At 33.7% G+C, this 19631-nt stretch overlaps 1 protein-coding gene across 23 annotated transcripts in view; it reads right to left on the bottom strand.

The window, feature by feature from the left end:
- LOC124407472 (ankyrin-2-like) overlaps window positions 1-19631 on the bottom strand; it is a 99509-nt gene that overhangs the window by 28403 nt on the left and 51475 nt on the right. For 16 of the 23 annotated variants that reach the window (XM_046883772.1, XM_046883690.1, XM_046883729.1 and 13 more), the window contains 15 exons: window positions 19275-19458; window positions 17498-17602; window positions 11465-11593; window positions 11273-11378; window positions 9185-9262; window positions 6437-6661; window positions 6194-6354; window positions 5842-6053; window positions 5457-5670; window positions 3545-3734; window positions 3283-3418; window positions 2859-3189; window positions 2506-2709; window positions 880-1121; window positions 636-690 (listed from right to left, as the gene is read on the bottom strand). In XM_046883772.1, the coding sequence (XP_046739728.1) occupies window positions 636-690; window positions 880-1121; window positions 2506-2709; window positions 2859-3189; window positions 3283-3418; window positions 3545-3734; window positions 5457-5670; window positions 5842-6053; window positions 6194-6354; window positions 6437-6661; window positions 9185-9262; window positions 11273-11378; window positions 11465-11593; window positions 17498-17602; window positions 19275-19458 (2572 nt within the window). Of the gene's footprint in view, window positions 1-635; window positions 691-879; window positions 1122-1318; window positions 1766-2505; window positions 2710-2858; window positions 3190-3282; window positions 3419-3544; window positions 3735-5456; window positions 5671-5841; window positions 6054-6193; window positions 6355-6436; window positions 6662-8096; window positions 8115-9184; window positions 9263-11272; window positions 11379-11464; window positions 11594-12309; window positions 12495-14653; window positions 14848-17497; window positions 17603-19274; window positions 19459-19631 lie in introns of those variants that run through there. The other 7 variants (XM_046883661.1, XM_046883669.1, XM_046883701.1 and 4 more) reach the window with 7 other exon arrangements.

Raw genomic sequence — 19631 nt, 5'->3', positions numbered from 1 at the left:
TGCAACATTGTAAGTAATATATTTAATTTAAAATTACACTATTTTTGGGTTTTAAAGGTGAAAATCGGTGAATAACTGTAGTCAGGTCACTAAGCTACAGAAGTAGAAGTAACTCATGGTTGGCAATTATGATCCAACATTCAAGTCAAAAGTGACTAAGAGTCTAATGACAGCTGGGTGTGCAATATTCAATCACTGCCTTAATGTAGACAGTGATCTCATACTATTCTCGGGTATTCGTATTCTCTGAATGTGATGTGTATCAACTATAATATTTGAATAGATACGTTCATTTGCCGAGAGCCTATAGAAAGTTAACTTTTTGTTTGTTGTTCAGGAATTTCATAAATATACAACATTTTAACAATTATTAATAATATATTTTTGGCGATTTGTAAGTCTTCAATTATGGTATTTATTGCTTCTATTAATAAAGAAACTGCAAATCTACTACGCATACTGTTTATCATGTTTTTTTCACAACGTAGCAGCAGTATTTTAAAGCTTCGCACAACCAATGGTTACGTAATATGACCTTGAGAATTGCAAAACAAGCAGTTTGTATATGGCACATAAAAAAGTCAAATATTATAGGTCTGATGTCAGTTTGCAAATCAGTATATAGAGTTACTTACTACGTTTGTGAGTTACTGCGCCTGGTGTGCTGAGATCTTCAACAGACTCTGATTCCTGCAATTGAATTTTACAACGTTTGTACATTAAACCTGAATAAGTATGACGAATATTACGTCAGCAAACATAATGAAGTATTACATTATTACACAAATTTCTATACATTAGGAAACGTTATAAGACATTGAAGTTTTTACTCAATAATATTGAAAACATAAAGGAATCGATATGGAAAAAATGACAAACCTTCATTCGATCTGGCTCTTCCCAATCTGGATCCATTTTAGGATCCATGGTAGCATCTCTGCGAAGAGATGTATCTCGGGAAGGCCCGAGCTCCTCTTTCAGGGAATCAAAACCAGGTTGATCAAGCCTTACTCTTGCTACGGCTTTTTCGACATCGTCGGTAACCAACTCTACATTGAATATGCATCTCTTCACAATATCTTTACGACCGATTTTATTCAAAGCCTTTTCTAGAGTATTTCCTGGAAAAAAAAATTTTTAATGAAAAAAATAATACAATTTGCAAATAATTTATCCTGAATTTTACGAGCATCATCCAGAGTAGGATTAAACATTTTTTTTACACAGAAGATAATGATAACTTCAAATTGGCCAACCATCATTATTATGTGAATTTAATTTGTATGTCTTTCCCACACGAGATTGTTTCGAAACAAACCTTTGTGTTTACAAGATCCTTGATGCCAAGACTGTGACCTTCTAAAAATAAGTAGCAATTCACTAACGTGAGAATTAGTGGCTTCATTCTCAAAAGCTTGGTATAATGTTATAAACATGTTCTTTTCAAATAATTGCACAAAACACACACATCAGCTGGCCACAAACTGAAATTATTTTATAGTGTTTAATGAACATAACACAAACATTCACTGCAAGTCACTTGATTTCAGAAGAACTCTACACGTTCAAGGCTAAGGTAATGCTTTAAATATAAAATTCACAACTTTTCTTGATATTGTGTGGTTTATACGCAGAAATGGAAACACCTTTGTAAAGATCTATCAGCGTCAAAGGACGATTGAATAATGCTGGACGGATGGAGGTTGTTATTTTTGTTGATTATAGTAATAATGGTGAGCTATAGTGGGGTATAGCAACGCGATTAGTATTAGTGGTGGGACTTGTGTCAAGCATGGTAATGGGTGATGAGATCATCAACTACGTTTCTGTACAGATTCCACACGTGTGACTCAACGATTATGCGTTCTTGTTTATTTCACCTTGCTGTCAAACTGGTTTCACTTTATACTACTTCATAGTGTTTGAAAGGCTCTGTGAGCCTTTACTATAAAAATAGAATCAATTTCCGAATGTATGCAGGTAGAAAAAAATCTACATGAATTATTTTTCATTTTCACAAATCAGTCTTTTGTTTACCGATTGGAATACGAGTTATTAATAACATAGGTATTTAATAAGCCATTAATATTCCTGCACAGTAATACAACTAAATACGGCTTTATTTTTTAGGTGCTTCTAGAGTTACCATTGATACATTTTAACACTAGTTTTGTTTTGGAAAAGAAACGTCTATTTTGGAATCTTAGAATGAGTATCTAACTGTCAAGTATGATGAACCTGTTTCTCCGTAAATTAAAGTCCAAAGTACTGCTTAATAAGATGTCAAACATTTCAACTGACGAGTAAATCAGGAGTGCCATCATTCAAGTAACTTGATATATTAGTGGCATCAATTGGGGTAGTGATCAGCTACAGATCAACTCATGGCATGTGTATCAAACGATTTAATTGTGCTAGTAAAAAAATCTGTAAGTAGTGACCAGAAAAATCAGAAGAATGGAATAATCTAAATGGTAATATGAATCGCATTTTTTTTGCAATCACCTGTTGCTTTGTTCCCATCACTTTGCCATAATTTGAACATCATGTCGGCTTGCTGTGCGGGTTTGCCAGGACATTCTTGCTTGATAAGCTGTACATCATTCGGCGGGATGTTTAATTCTTCCGCTAGTTTCTCCCAATCCGTGTCCAATAGATTGGCTATATCTGTCAATCTTATCGTAGCCCTATGAATAGCATCTGGTCTAGCTGTACGTGGAAACAATGAATTAGTTAGTGAATAAAACTCCGAGATAAAGAATGATGATGAATCTTGATGTTGAACTAGATGAGTTAGTGTAACTTTGATTAGAAATTGAAAAATGCGGATTATACAGTAAAAAAACCTTATTACTTACTAATTCCACCATCTCGAAGGAAACTGTAGTTCTTCGATAATTCAAGTAAGTCTAGTTCCGATGTCGCAGCTTCGGGAGAAATTTTTTCAGGTAATAAAATATTCAGTGTGCAAAGTGGCGTCTGAGAAGGTTCACCCTTTGCAACTTTAGGTTCACTCATAAACATGATACGGCCAACAGTGTCGGCGGCATCTGGATCTTTGACTCTTGCAGTGAACGGAACTCTATTTTCTTTGAAAGCCCTAAATGGTAGCTGTAATTGTTCTCCGCTCTTCAAAACCGGGATTAGATTACCGGCAAATTCCATATATTGTGTTTTTCCTTCAAGAACCTGAAAAAAAGTGTAACACAGTAATTGAAGTAGTGAATTTTTCAGAAAACAGTATAACGCTGCACCGATAGCTTTGAAATATGAATGGAATACCTCAACATCCCGGCTTTTGGCAACCTCGGTAAAGTGCTCTTGATGTTCCAGTGTTTTGTCTTCCTTATCATCTGTCATGCAGAACACGCGTAGTCTCGCTTCTAGTGGGTCGACTCGTTTAGCAAAGACAACAAATCTGCAGATTGAATACGTAAATGAGAATGCATTGAAAATAAACGTGATAAGTGTAATATTTGCGAGAAAAGTATACATCCGCATTTTTCATTAATCGTAGTTTGTGCTCTATTAGTTTATAACTCACTTGGCCATAAATGGCACATGTGTAGCATGAGTATAAAGTTCTGTAGCCATTTTAGTAGCCTCAGAAATGTTTCTGCAATCCATCAGCCAGAAACGAGCAGATACAGTCGTAGTAAAGGAGACGCAGTCCTTGACAAACGTTAGTGGCGTGGATCCAGTTACATCCTCCCAGACCGCCCGAGACTGACCCCCTGAACGACATACATGCCAAGTCCAATAACATTATTAAAATATGTCCGTGCGGTTAGTATACAAATGGCAGCTGTGAGACAAATGTGGATTGCAAGTACTGATGTTGAATACAGTTTTCTATTTGTGGCCAATTTGAATGTAGTTAGTTGTTACAGAGTAACTTATCGGCAGATAGAAAATCGGGGTGTCGTTTGTAGTATCTTTAATTGTATTAGAACTAACAGTTTTTATCAAGATATAGAGTTTAACTGTATTTAAACTCAGCCGGTATGTGTGCTTGATTGATACGTGCTTGACACTGATGTAAAATGAATGGGTAATACTGTGTACGTTGAATAATTCGATAATGCTAGCTAAATAAACAAAAAATAACATCCACGAGAAATGTGTAAAAAGCAGGATGTGTATGGAGCACAAAGCACGAATTTATGTATGTCTCGTGTAGGCCCTTCGACAAAGTGTTAGATTAGGTATGTTTATTTTTAAAAGATACATATCTCGAAGTTCCATATTCTCTTTCTTATTAATAACAACAAATTTGGTAAAGAAAGAGAATTATCGGTCAACCGTAAATAGAAAATTGCAATTGCATTAACAAATATTCAGTATGATAAATAGCATGATAGTCGCGTAAGTTAATGATTATCATTGCAACCATATAAACTTTTGTACCACTGCAACAGCAATTGGAAGATACTCTAAAATCAAACTGAAGTTTCAACAATTGCATCTACAAACAACTAATGTACCTTGAGTACATCTGTGTTGTCGCAATAAGTTACATAACTATACCGAGATTTGTGAATGCGTCAAGTGATTGAATATATACAAAACGGATACTATTCGAATGATTGGTCAAATGCAACGTGCAATTTTTGATCCAGATACGATTTTGTCGATATGAAGTTTCTCAATTATTAGTCATAATTTGCCATACTAAGATCCATGATCGAAGCATTTAACAATCAACTAAATGTGCTGAAACAAAAACAATCGAATTAACAATTACGATTAGCCAAATTGGTAAAATTTATCTACGTTAATTAATGATCCATACCTAACTGACTCAATCCTAACAATACGCAAGCATTAACAATGAATCACAACAAGATATGTATACAACAATGGTACTGAACAACATTTTGCTATGGAACACCACAGCTACCACCAATCCTTCAAATCTCTGTCCAATAATTTTATTGTCAACAAATCCTGGACCAAAATAAGGTCAATATCAATTTTATTTCTAGTGGATTGAACAAAAAGTATTCTTTAAACAGGGGACCAGTGGGGCTTAGCATAACTGTACACAAATTTTGTCGCTTAATATCTTGCAAATATACACTCAATATAGCGGTAGAGCTACTTAAACTAGATCTCACTTTGAATTCAAATAAAGCAGTAATCGGGCGTAGAGCTGACTCTAAAGAGTTGATGTTAAAAAGAAAAATTTTTTACGAAAAGGATGATGTAACTACAAAGGCTTGAAGCATTATATTTCAAACGAAACACATTCAAGAAGCTGGCTAACACCGTTACGTAGCTAATTCCTTTAGCATCTGGTATAATCTAGGTTTGCAAGTACATATAAACATTATACTAGTAATGCGACTTGTGAGCGAATTTCAAGATTAAAATAAAATCATTTATTATATATCAGAAAGAGATTCTCCGTTCAAGTGGCTTGCTGCTCTACAATGTTACGCGCAAGCATATATTACCAGTTATGCTGCACAGAAGTCTAAGAGTTCCAACGGCTCCTGCATCTCCAGAGTATTGATTAATCATGCCTTTATTAGCTGCTTGTGGCATTGGTATCGTCAAAGTAATCGGTTTGTGGAACTTTCGCCGTCTGGGCTCTACAGTCACAATCGGTGATACTGCGACACGATTTCCAAGTAGCTTAGCTACCAAATCGGATGGTATCGGATGAGCCTGAAAATATGAAATTTATTTCAATCTGCATTTTCTCAATAATCGACAACCGTAAAGTGGCAAACATACCTACAAGTTCGTTTGGTGGTTACATTTAATACAAATGATAACTCGTAAGAAAATCTATATGTAACTCAAAAATGGTTTATTTCAAATTTTTAACTGTCTTACCTGTAGCCCAACTCTAATTTTCTTTGTAAGAGCAGCTGGCGGAAAGACAGCCTGAACTTGAGGCACAGCGGAAGAAGAGACAGTGCCTCCTTCGGGACCTACTGCATGAACTTCCTGCCTAACACGAGACACTACGGCAAAGTAGTGCGGGAAATCTACCGTGAGAATTCGTACTATACGTGATGTCTGGAGATCCTCTAGCTGGCTTAATTCTGTAAATTCAAAATTTCTTGTTGTACAGATTCGTCAAGGACTCAATCATATGTTAACTTGAAAAAAAATTAACAAGTAAGAATATGAAGAAGTTACCTAAGTTTGAAAAATTAGTAAAGTAAAAGTTTGAAAAATTTACCTTCTCCTTCAAAGCTCTCGTTAAGCACATCCTGGACAGCTTCCTCGCTTGCTTCCAGGGTGTGCTCGCGCCACGTCTCTCCATTATCTGATCTCAGGATAACTATTTCTCTTTCTTTTCCACGCAATGAGGCAAAATGTGGTACCTCTATAATTACGGGCCTGGAAGTGACGAAAGTAGATTTCCACATATTGCCTTATGGAGTGAAAAGGTCTTTTTTACAATTTGTTTCAAATGTCTCACCCTAGGAACTTAGCACCGACAGGCCCAAGCTCAAGGATTCTACTCGCCAATGCTTCGCCCTCCATCAGAGGTGGAGGATTGGTTAATTTATCTCTTTTCAGGTACCGACAAGTTACTCTCATAGGCATGGCCGCTTTACGCGGTGGCACAATCACGCGAACTCCACTGTGACGGCATCCACGCATTGCACCTCCCCTTGCATCAACCAGGAATGAAACTAGGAAACTGTTTACAGAAAATGAATTTAGACATATCCTTTGAATTTCCAATGCAATATTCACCACAACCTGCCTATAGCCAATAAAATTTGAGCCCAATTTATTGGTGCTATACAATATAATTGATTAAGTTGAATCGATAATTTTGTACATAAATGTTCATATAATTTGAAAAAGTAGATAGCTTTATTAAACTGGGCAGGTTGTAGGAAGGTACACCTTCCGCTTGAGAATTAGTGCAACATTTCTGATAACAGACCAAGAACAAGTGTTACAATAAGATTTGATATGGAATGTCTAATAGCGTTTTTGATGCGAAAAAATAATGTGTTGATCAAGAAGAAGGCTTTATTCATCGAATATTAATGACAAAAAAGTTGCACATTTACAAGCGAGTGAAATAATCTAGCCAGATTTCAAAATATAAACGATATGTTTATGTATTTACAATTTACAAAATAGAATTCATAAATAAATGGCATATTTTCAAATTCATAAATAGCACGTATATATACATAGAATGATAATGATTGAAAATCAAAGCTCTACTGTCACCGTTTACTTCAAATTTGAAATCAAAGATTAAATTACTTATATAAGTTTGTGCTCTTGAGTGTGTTTGTGGTAGTAAGTTAGCATAAATTGCTTCTAGGATGGAAATTATTTATAGTAATATTGATAGAATGAATAAAATGCTTTGCAATTATGGCGAAGCAGTAGGCAGCAACTATAAGCAGCGTTTGAATATTTTTCAGCGCTATATCGAGATCTAAAATTTGCTGTAAATATCAATTGAAGAGTATTTAATCAAAAATGTTAAACAGTTGCGAATGAGAATAGCGTATTTGCATGAAAAAAAAATAAATTATTTCATACTAAGAAAGTTACAACAAATTTCCAGCTGTAGTATTTATGTGAAGTAGATGAACTAATGATTGGAGGTCACACTGAGCTAAATGAAAACTATACCTATACGTATATTTATGTATGAGATAACGAATTTTAATACCAACAAAATACAAAGTATCTACAAAAATACTCAGTGAATACATATGTCGGAGCAAGTTATTTGTTTGGGTAAAACAGAATCTTGGTTTACACACGCTTTTGAATACATATTTTTCGCAAGGTTTTTTTTTTGTATTGTGCGCTTCTAATCATACTTAATATTGGCGATAAACAAAAGAACTTTATTTTCACAGTTACGTATTATTGATTTCTTCAGTGATAGCATCGCATTGTGAAGGCAGTAATATATTCCCAATATGTATTCACTTTATTCCCATCTCTAAAGAACTATGTAACATAAAATATGATAAATAATGGATAAACTACACTATAAAGTGCTGTGAGATAAAAAATGGGTGCAACACTGAAAAGAATCTTAAACAGTAAAAATATGAAGGCAGAGACTAAAGATTTTTCCAAGGGAGTTCACTTACTTTCTCCAGTGTGGAATTCTGCGGGTAGCGGAAATTAAATAACAGAAAGGATCGGAAACAAAATAAAAATCGCGTTAGTATTCATTTTTCTATACAAATATGATAGTGATAGATGACCAAAGATGAAGGGAAGATATATTTCTACATTCTAATATTTGATTTTAGATTTTCGAAATTACTAACAAGTTCGACTTACATCAATCGATCGATCATTTCGCTAATGTATAGACAATGACTCTTTGTTCATTGCACTAAGATTATGAATAATCTCGAAAACCGTTATTAATTTTTATTTGCTTTTTATACATATAAGCCTACCTTTTCTATATACATAGTAGGTAACAACAACAATGATTATGTATTATAGCTGAGATTGGTAGTGCGGCAAACCATTCACACTGTGCTAAAATAACAAGATAAGAGTTAGAAAATAAACGAAAGAACGTATGAAGTCACAGAGTGAAAACCTATGATCTTTGTCGCTGGACAACTATATGCCGAACTCAAAATATTATTATTGGACACGTTTTCTGCACCGCAATTCATAGCTGAACATGTTAATGGCCAGTTTGAGTGTGTCCGTTATTTCTTTGCCCACTGAGCTCAAACGTTTGTTAAATACCTAGTTCTTGTTACTGGTAAACCTACGATTTTTGACTTCAATGGGACATATTATGATTGAATTAATCTCATCGTTAGAATGGAAAACAAAAATTCTTTCAAAACAATAATTGACCATGTTTGATCGATATTTCAACAAAAAGAGAAACTAAAGGAATATAAAGTGCTAAAAAATTGAGTTCAAAATTTTGTACAGAAAGGGTGCAAAAGGTAATTGAAGCAAACAAAATGGTATATAACACAATGTCCAATGTCATTGTACAGAAAATGAATGCACAGAAAATGTTTTGCATTTTCAAATTATAACGAAAGTGCTTCAAATACCACAATGTTAAAGAAAAAAAAGAATGAAAGTAGTTATTCAGTATTCAAATATCATATAACACGATACACCTTAAAAAATTTTGAAGAAAGATACAACTTTAAAATAAATAAAGCAAAATTATAAAAAGGGGTATATAATGTACCTGTCCCTCCACATCCCTTGTCCTTTAGGCACGATACCAAGGGCTGCCAGTGATGTGTTTAACGACACTATTGACGCGCTAATCTCAGAACAGAACTATACGTGATTATCGAATTTAGCTTTAAGACGTGCTCATGCTAGCATATCGTGCAGTGCTGCAATATCTGCATTTCATTGTTTACTTAATATCAATAACAATTTCTAAATGCTACCAGGGTGCTACTAGAAAACTATTTTGAGGGTGCAGCGAATGAGATGAGGCGTCGACAGATGTATGGTGATTTCAAGTTACATCCGATCCGATCTTCAAAAAACAGTTCACATTCTGCTAGTTTGCCGATACGTTTATCAATGTAACATTATTTGTAATATGAACAGTCATATGGACGATTATACATCGTTTTTATTTAAAACTTCATCTATAAATATTCTTAAACAAAGAATCTCAATTTTAATAAGAGTCTGCATGATCACTGCTGTGTACTTGGTAAATTATTTTGAAACGTGAAGCTATAATTATTTCAACTTCTTTGTACCCGGCTTCAAATTCTCATAAGATTAAAAATATTGACCATTATAATTTCCGAATTAAATAAATGATTTGCAGAATAGTTATTTGCATATTACATTTGTAATTTGTTGCGTTACATGACATTAGGTTGATCAAATTATTTCAAAATATTTTTATATAGTTACGATTATAGCATTGTTACTAAAAAGAAAAAAAATTGCTGAATAAATATTATATCTAGAATGCAATTTTCATTATTGAATATCCATGCCAAGTAACTACCACACGATACACATCATCATTCCATCCATCATTTTCAGGATTTGAGACAAATTTGAGGTAATTAACGTGAAAATCGATTTTTGAATATGAAAATTTTCGTATTTGTCTCGTAGCTGATTATTAACGAGAGGCATAAAGGTTGCATGTATGTTGAAATGTCAAACACGTCAATTGGATTGGAAGGTCACGTATAAGAATCGAGATAAATATATGTGCCCTATTTTTTAAGAAACATGCCTTCATTGTTTTTCGATACGTAGTGAGCAACTGTAGCATTATGTCAATTTTAACTAAATGGCAACTCTTGCGTAAAGACGAGCTGCTAAATAACTGATAAGTCGTCCATAAGAAAAAGAACACATCAGATGAAGTACGCTCGAATGGAAATACATTTCAATCATAATTTCATTTAGATTTATTTTAAAGCCCTTTGAAAGTTTAATTTCAACTATTACATTGTTAGTAGCAAGCAGTCTTTCACCAACACTCTCCAAATCACACTATAATACACAATATCGTTACTTTCTGGTTTTAATCAAGGCTACTTCAGTATGTACATCAGAATTTGTCTAAGCGAGATCCTAAACGACAATTGGAAATGGATAATTCGTTGATGAGATCATTGTAAAATATGTCAGTGATATCTATGTGAAGATATACAGGTAGCCTAATTGGCTGAAGGCTCAAATGCACAACCTCGACTAGAGTGGTAGAATTCCCTTGTCGTATGTTGTACACGATCAGAAATTATAGAAAGAAGTACAGGATTTTTCGTCACATTATTTGTGAACTACGAAATTAAGCTAGACAAGAGTTTAATCCAGTTTATCGAAGTAGTGAGAGATTAACGTAAACACTCGAGACGAGTTTCCATATTAGAACCACGTACATTTAATTGAAAAGCAAGTATTTTGTAATGCTTTACATTTTTTTTTTTGTATTACAAGCGTGTTTTAGGTTTTTCGCTTTATCCTCGGTTCCCAAAGGGGAATTTTTATGCTAGAAGTTGAGTAGGTTTGTTTACAGAGATTTTTTTTTTACGGGATTTTACCTCACATAATAATTCTATACTCGATGTATTATGATTTTCAACACAACGAAAGAAAGTCTAAAAAATGTATCAAGGCAGTATGATGCACTCTTTATTTCAATCACTGCAATGAGAATTTCACCATCACCGAATATTTCGTTATTCTATTCAATCGTTAGCATATTACATAGTTTTCCATGGAGTAATTTATAACTTTAGAGGTGGCGATAACAGGTGTCAAATAAATATAGTATGAGAATACATACCCAACGTGAATTGGATGCCTGTTGATGTCCACATTGTCTGGCTTGTGATTTGCGGCATTTGATCTGTGATAGCTTTCTTTTGTAATCATTTCTGTTATAGTTGGAGCTGAAATTAGAGATTATAACGATAAAATGATGGATTTTTGGCTGTATTAATGGCAGTAGTCGTACAAGATATGAAAATAATTTTACCTCCAGAATGTCGATTGTCTCTTTCATCATCAGTTACATTGAGGCGCATAGAGTCATCACCCATTGATTTCATATCGTCAACAGTCATGTAACGGTACTGCTGTTGGTCGCTTAACATCGGATCTTCGCCTATAAGGAATCATGATCGATTGATTGAATGGATATGTTTTTCAATTTTGGAGAGCATTGATTAACTAGGTAAATCAAATGAAACAAGAGTTATCGTTGTGTGGATTGAAATGCTTCGGTTACATATATTCAAGTACGCTTAAATGATGCAGTGTTGGAGCACTATCTAATTTATTAGTGTGCAATGTATAGAAAACCAGAATCCAGTAATTTTGCAATATTTTCACCCATACTATATCAATGTAGTGGGTGTATTGATTTGTGTCAGTCCCAACGAATTACTTGAATCACCAGCACCGCGACCCAGTAATCACTGAGAAAACACTGTTTATCAGCAAGACGCGACATTTTTCCAATCATAGAATTATAAATGCTCTTGATAGCATCTGTGTTGCTCAATTTTATGGATAGCGTTTCATCTACTTTGATAGTGGGGCACAGATAAAGGTGAATTTACTTTATCAGAGTTGTTTGGATATTTTGAATTAGTCTATGAAAAAATAGTATCCGGTCGATGCATGTGGAAAATCACTATTCATTGTTTAATATATCTTTCAAAACACTAGAAACGTATTATTTCTTGTTAGACATTTTACACATTTGTGATAACATCAGTGCTGTGTATTAATTGAACGAAAACTTGGTAATATAAGAAATACTGAATAACATAAGCACTCAGTTTAACTGACAACAGTAAAACAATGACGTTCATTTACATTTCAAGTGATTCGTCTAAATGTCACCAATGTTTTGAAGCAAGGAAAATTCTCAGCCACGAGCATCACATATCGAGTTGTAACTGTAGACTGATTGCATTTAAAATGAGCTAACAGATATTTCAAGAATGTAAGTCGTAATGATCCAATTGTCCAGCCGCCTACAACTTCAGCCTACACTTACCAAATCAGTGATGTCACGGTAATAATGAGGAAATGTTAAAACGAAACATGACTAACGTCGAGACTAATGTGAATTTTTTCAGTATGACACATTTAGAAAATTACTACAATATAATTCATTATTTAAATATTTACAAAACATTTTTCTTTGCATTAGGAAAATTTCAGTCTTTGCACATATTGTTTGCTCATACGATTAATTTTAGGCGTAGATACAGCATCTATGAGGGAAATATAGGCATGTATATCATACGAAGATAATTCAGCTGATGCGTATGATAATTGGGCAACTTAAATATAAGGTAAGCTGTAGTTTCGGTTTCGAGATTGAAGTAACGCGCGGTTACAACATTTCAGATATTGCCAGCAAGCTGAAGATTTATTTTCCGCTTAATTATTTATAAAGCCTTTCAACTACGTTTCAAATTTAAAGGTTTATTTAATGTTTATACCAATTTAATGATATTTCACGCAAAAGCGAACGCCCCAAGGCAACCTATATTTATATTCTCAGTATACTGTCTTATACTTGTATTTGAATAGAGGAATATGTATATGTATGTACATAGGTATATGTACAGGAATTTGTAAAGTTGCGAGTAGCACATATGTATTCATAACATATCAGATTAAATCTGTTTCTCTCTAGTTCAATCTATCTTTGAAGCTGACTTCAGAAAGTAATGCCCTACATTTTTCTGGCAACATTGAATATCTGCAGAAAATCTGAGTCAATTAGATATAATCATACAGAATTGAATTAGTGTCGTATAGAGAAAGAGCGTATAGCTTCCGAGAATTTATGTAAGCCTGCTTGTTCCGCTTGACCCAATTGCATATGCAAGCATTGTTGTGTTAAACATTAAGTCAAACGGACTAAAATAGCGATGATTTGAGGTCAGAAGTCATTAGCTTTGTGTTTTTTCTCACCGGTTTTGTTAGTTTTATGTTTACTCTACATCCACATCAATTATCACGCCTAATTCACGTATTTATACATCTAGATATATTTTTAGAGCATCGACGTAAGCGAGTCAGTTTTTGCGTTTAAAAAGCCTAAAACTCGTAACACTTCTGCTGCCCGGATGGAAAATGAAAAATTGTTTCACTTACATTTCGTATTTTTATTTTTTTTGAACTTTGCACCAAATTTTGACAATTTCTTCAATATGTAATGCATCGAGAGGCTTTGAGGAGAAGAATTTTTTTTCTCAAAGTAATTGAATGGAACTGCAGAACATCAGTAAATAGCTTGGGAATTTACGAGTAATTTAATACCTCTCTGACGTATTAGCGTATTATTTATCAGCATTTAAGTATTGATAATAATTAGATAATGATAACCATTGACGTACGAGGGAATAAAAAATTGTCTCGATAAAATCTTTCTCTGAAATGATGTATTGATAAAGATTAGAATATCGATTGACATTTAAATATTTTACTCAAGTTTTACTATTCAGCAAAAGACGTAAATCCAGTGACATTACAGGTTTATGTATGAATGAAAAATATTTCACAATTATTTAAATACATAATAGAGGTATTAAAAAAATTACAGATTGTTATGGATGACCTTTTTACTCATTCCTACATATAATTGAAGCAGATGTAATTAGTCAGCTACAGCGAACACCCGAGGCAACCTTCAAAGCTATTTCACGGGCTAATGGTTAATAGCTGTAATTGGTTCCTTTTCTGTCCTAACGGTTGATCTGTCAACCATCACGAAGCACCGTTCTCTTTGAATCATCTTCTCAATGGGTGCCAGCACAGCCCAATTATTCAACCTATATACACGCACATAGGGTATGAATCGCAATTGACACTATACTTCTGTTCTTTGAAACTTTAATTGTATAAATTTGAGGAGTTTTAACACGTATCATTTTCCAGGATAATGCTCACAGCGTCAAAGTTGGGTTCTAATTATGGTAAGAAATTTTTCACATCAAGAATGTCAGATAATTACAACATCGAGCGAATTAGATCACGTCCAGACATGACATCTTTGGGTCAACTGCAATCGTTAAAAGGCCATTCTTGGTTAGTATAAATGAAATAGTAATGCGTAATTCAATAACTGATCTGATGAGTTAGGAGAGATGGAATATTTTTATCAGCATAAAATTATTTTTTGAACAATTATTAACATATTTACACATCAGGTCGCTGTTCCTGTTACGGGCGCACCCACAGCAAGCCATCTTCTTTGGTTTTTTCCTGTGCTTTACCTTTTCTAACGGCATATTGGTATTGGTCCACAAATAACTCGATTAATTATAATTGATTGAAAAAGCAAGTACGTAAATCGAGCTTGAATAGAGTGGTAGGAATACTTTGGATGTATAACACGTTTCTTTGAAATAAGTTATGATTATTATTTTAGTTTTGTATTATTAATGGTCGATTTATTGGGCAGTCTCAATAACAAGTACCTTATAATATTATATTTGTTAAATGTTTAAATTAATTTTCCAGAAACAATTTTCTATACGATAAAGTATTTATGCACCGTGCAAACAGTTTAGTGTGTCGTGTACAATGTCACAAAATAAAAATAGTTTACTGTAGGTAAAGTAGTTATGAAAAAAATTTTCTTGTTCTTCAGAAGAAATAATGCAGCACAATTTCTACGACACTTTGATCCACAAAATTTTATTGCAGTATAGAATACTCAAATTATTCACTGTTTTCAATCGAATGTTATGAGGTTTGTGTGTAGTTTAATAAGCTTAAATGCACACTAGTAAATGTTATTGAGTTCGGTAAATGGTAGTTCTTCGAGCACTGCGAGTTCATTTTCAACACCAAAATCAGATTATAAATCGTTTGAAAAAAAAGTTCACTTCTCTTCTTCAAGTAACAAGTACACAATTTGCGATAAATCACCCGATTCACTCCAACGGTGCCTACCGGTCTTTAACTTTGTCTACCTTCACATCTGCAGCGGGCAGGCCAGGAACAGCGACTGTCTTAGAATTGATACTTGTTCAGCACAAGCTTAGAAATGTGACCTCATTCCATGAATCACTAATTTTATAATAAGATCCATTGGCCCACGATTTCGCAATTGATATTTACACAATGTTATATTTATACTTGTTTTTAACAAGCACCCAAGCGATAACCTTTTACCTTGAAATTGATTGTAAGTGAGATGAAACGAGAATTTTGTTTTTGAATCGTATCTTTATCTTAGTCTGCGGTAAGACGTAAGCAATGTGATAAAGCAACAACATATAATTTATTAACTTCACAAATTTTATGCTGTTGATATCGGAACGAATGAATCACTATAAAATCTGAAGCTATTGTGAGTAAAGATGATATATGAAAATTCACTATAAGAACTACTAATATGGGCAAAAATTTGTGACTAAGTAAAAAAATTCTGAGAGGTTGATCGCTTTTTGGTTCATTATCTTTTGCCACAAATATTTGTTTAATAATTTATTTTTAAATTTTGAAATATTAGTCGGTATTGCAAAAATTGCAATAAGGAGAATTTTTTTTTCACTAATAACACTGAACACTTAGCGGCTGGCAAGCCTAGCAGTGATGTACAGCCTGAATACCACGGATATGAATCTTGTGAAATAATACGAATGACACTTTTATAATTTTTCAATTAAATGCATTCCTTGATCGATCGATAGCTTGCGCTCTACTCGGAACTGGATAAATACGCACAAACTGTTAAGACTCAGTGGTTTTGCTTAGTTATATAAAATGGAATATTTTGGTGGGCAGAATCGAACTTGGCACTTGGCCAGCCTAAGTCAAACTAGCTTAACCAGAAAACAAGAGGCACGAAACAAGGCCGCAGATCCTGTCTTACGTAACAGGTAGTAGTAGAGAGAAAAAGAGAGGAGCCGCATCAAAACATACCGTACACATAACAGATGTCACTCGGCTAGCATAATAGTGGGAACTTTTATACAAGTCATTACTATGCAAATTCCATTAACAATAGTATGCCCTATATTTCTTTAACGACATTACACATAAAACTTCGCTGTTGTTAGTGCATATAACCAGCGCATGTTTGCACATCACAAATAAGGGTTTTTAATTACGGGAGTTGACGTACACATATACATATAATTACACAATGCACATTGGGTTGTGTAATCAATCAATAAAACCCATGCAAGTAGGTTTATTGAACTAAGAGACATGGTCGTATTTACATTACGAAATAAAAGAAATATTAATGAAGTTTCTTCTTCTTCTGTACAAAACAGAACTCCTGTTAAAGTAAAGAGATATTGTTGAAAAATTGGTACATTGCGGTGTACCGCGGAAGTTTTTAAATTCAACGCCGTTTGGAGTTTGAACATTTAGCTGTTCTATAAATATAATCTGACCTATATCGAAACTAATTATAGATTTTAATGTTTATACAGTAAAGCAAAGAACGAATGAAATTGCAGGAAACTTTGGTTGCGAATATTCCTTTGGGTATATCATTCGATAATCCAACGATCTCGATTCCGACGTTACTCTCCATACACCAGTAGGTAAATTCGTAACAATTTAAAACATTTGGCACGCTATGCAGTTTTACATGACAATTTAATATCAAAGGTAAATATATATTACTTAATTCTGTCCATCAGACTGTCAGTTTGTCAACAATTTGACCAGCATATTAATGAGAAAGCAAATGAAAAGAGTTGTATTTGAACTGTTCAGCTACTAAAAGTAAAACTATTTGAATGCAAGGAAGGAGTAAGGCAGATGACCGTCAAAACGTTGAGAAAACGAAAATATCCTAAAACTTCTGTATAGCTATAATTTAGAATTTCGGTTTGAATTGTGTAAATATACATAAGCCTAATGATAAGTAACGTAATATAAATTTATGTCAATTTCTGCGATAAGCTGTATATAGAAGAAAGTTCGAATAAATGAATAGGAGTGAGTGTATGGATTGTACAAGGGGGTGACGAGGAACATGAAACAAGAATGAGCGAGAGACACACAGAGAGCTTCAACTTACTAGTATAGGTCATTTGGCCCTGGTAGTAGGAAGGGAGGTAGACATGTTGCGCATGAGGCGGCTGCCCGTACACATTCATGGCTGCCATACCAATTTCGTCGCCACCTATATCGTATACCGTCAAGTAAGGTAGTCAGGGGTAGTTTACCATAAATATGTATTCCCTAACATTTATTGAATTTTTTTTTTCTTCTTCAAATTCACTATTCACTGGGTGGTTTCAATAGGTATTCTAAACTACAGAAATATTAGGAAAGTGAAGTAATACACAATTATCTTAAGCACTGTTATATAATAACTGATCGTGAAGAAAACTTCCAAAAATTTCATTATCATGATAATACAATAATTATATTATTGTTGGAATTACACAAAACTATGAATGTAATTCAGCAGAATGGTGAATTGTCATCAAATTTAAAAAAATTTCAAATTTCAGTAGAAAGTTTTATTTTAACATTAAATATGATAACAACCCAGTGAACTTTGTGCTAAACACATGCTCTAGCAAAATAAATGCAAATTTCAACATAACAAGAGAAGCAAAATGATACATACTGTTCATCAATGAAACATATTTCAACAAAGAAGTTTATAAACAAAAGGTCACTAATCTGAGCTATGAGAAATCTTTTCTGCTGATGATACCTAGACATCCAATAAACTTCAAAAAACGTCTATCGTCTAATAGTGGTAACTAGCGTCAACATTGATAATGTTCCGTGCCCTAAAACCATGGCAATATTGAAACCCTCGTATTTAATTGGCATGGGAAAGGAATGACGTCAATATTCAGGAATTCCAATGCAAAGCTAACTAAGAACGAAACATGCTGTTACGATATTGCTTCCATCTAAAAGCTACTAAAGAGTAAAATCCAACGTAATTTACCTATATAAAGAGTACATGCTAAAGCTTGTCTTACATGAAAATAAGTCGGGAGTGATTGCAGGTGCGGCATGCAACAGATGTATATGGAAATTTCTATGGACATGCAGGAATAAATATCATACAACTTTATGATCGTAGTTTCATGATTGAGAATTGAGAATCATCTGTTCCACTTACTGGGTTAAATGAGTAAATTAAATTATTCAATGCGCTCTGTCAATTTACAATACCTCTAAGCATATTGAGATATCAAAATTTACTCTGCAAGAATCCTGTGTACTATGCACAGGTAGCAGTAATTCAGTGAATTGAGCAGAAGAATTCAGTGAGATACGAGAAATAACCAGATAATTATTCAATTGATTATAAATACTCGACTCGTTCTCAAAAACTAATATTTAATTACTAATGGTAAATTACTAAGCGTGTGGCTACTTTGTAAATAATATGCATGATTGCGGCATTTACTGGAGAGATAAGTAATTTTGCTTTCTACCTAAGTTTGTACAAGAAACCTTTGGATGCATCCATCTGATATATGTCCACATATTATAGCTTTTTGAACTAGTTACATGAACATGGTCCAACATTGCAAGTAATACAGCGTACAAGTAAACCACAGTGGAAGACTTTAGTAGACACCTGGTGTAACCAGTTGAAAATGCTATAAGTTACATGTTGCTTATCAGCTTTAAGATAAAACACAAAAACAACTCAACTGCATAACGAATAGCTGCAAATTAATGAGGCAAGAGTACTATAATGTACATAATAATTGCATCTATAAGATATTTTGTACCCGTTAAGCTAGTGAAAATAGCTTTGAACCAGAGTACAAACTACAAATAAAGATTTTGCTAAAAATAAAAAAACTATGGAAACTCACCACCTTCGTCTTCGCTATCACTCATGAATGTCTCCTGCATCGATTCTGGTGCTTGTACCTTGTACTTCTCTTCAATTGTAACGGTATGCGTTGTCGTGATGACAGTTTCGGTTACCACTTTCAAAGTTTCAACAACACTGATGTATCCTAATTTTTGTGCTATGTCCAAAGCTGTTTGCCCATTCTATTTAACATAAAATTACTTCATGAAATGTGTTGGTTAATGACTTGTAATTTTCACTCTCTAGAATGAATCTTAAGAGCTTTTCCACTATAAAACAATGCGAAAGAGATAAAATTTCTCCTCACCATTTAACAGTTATGATAAGGGTTTTTTAATTCCCGCAACACTCAGTC

Source organism: Diprion similis, chromosome 1, assembly GCF_021155765.1.
Source record: "Diprion similis isolate iyDipSimi1 chromosome 1, iyDipSimi1.1, whole genome shotgun sequence".
Classification (NCBI taxonomy): Eukaryota; Metazoa; Arthropoda; class Insecta; order Hymenoptera; family Diprionidae; genus Diprion; species Diprion similis.
The sequence above is the reverse complement of the archived record's forward strand: the minus strand, read 5'-3'. Positions and strand labels throughout refer to the sequence as shown.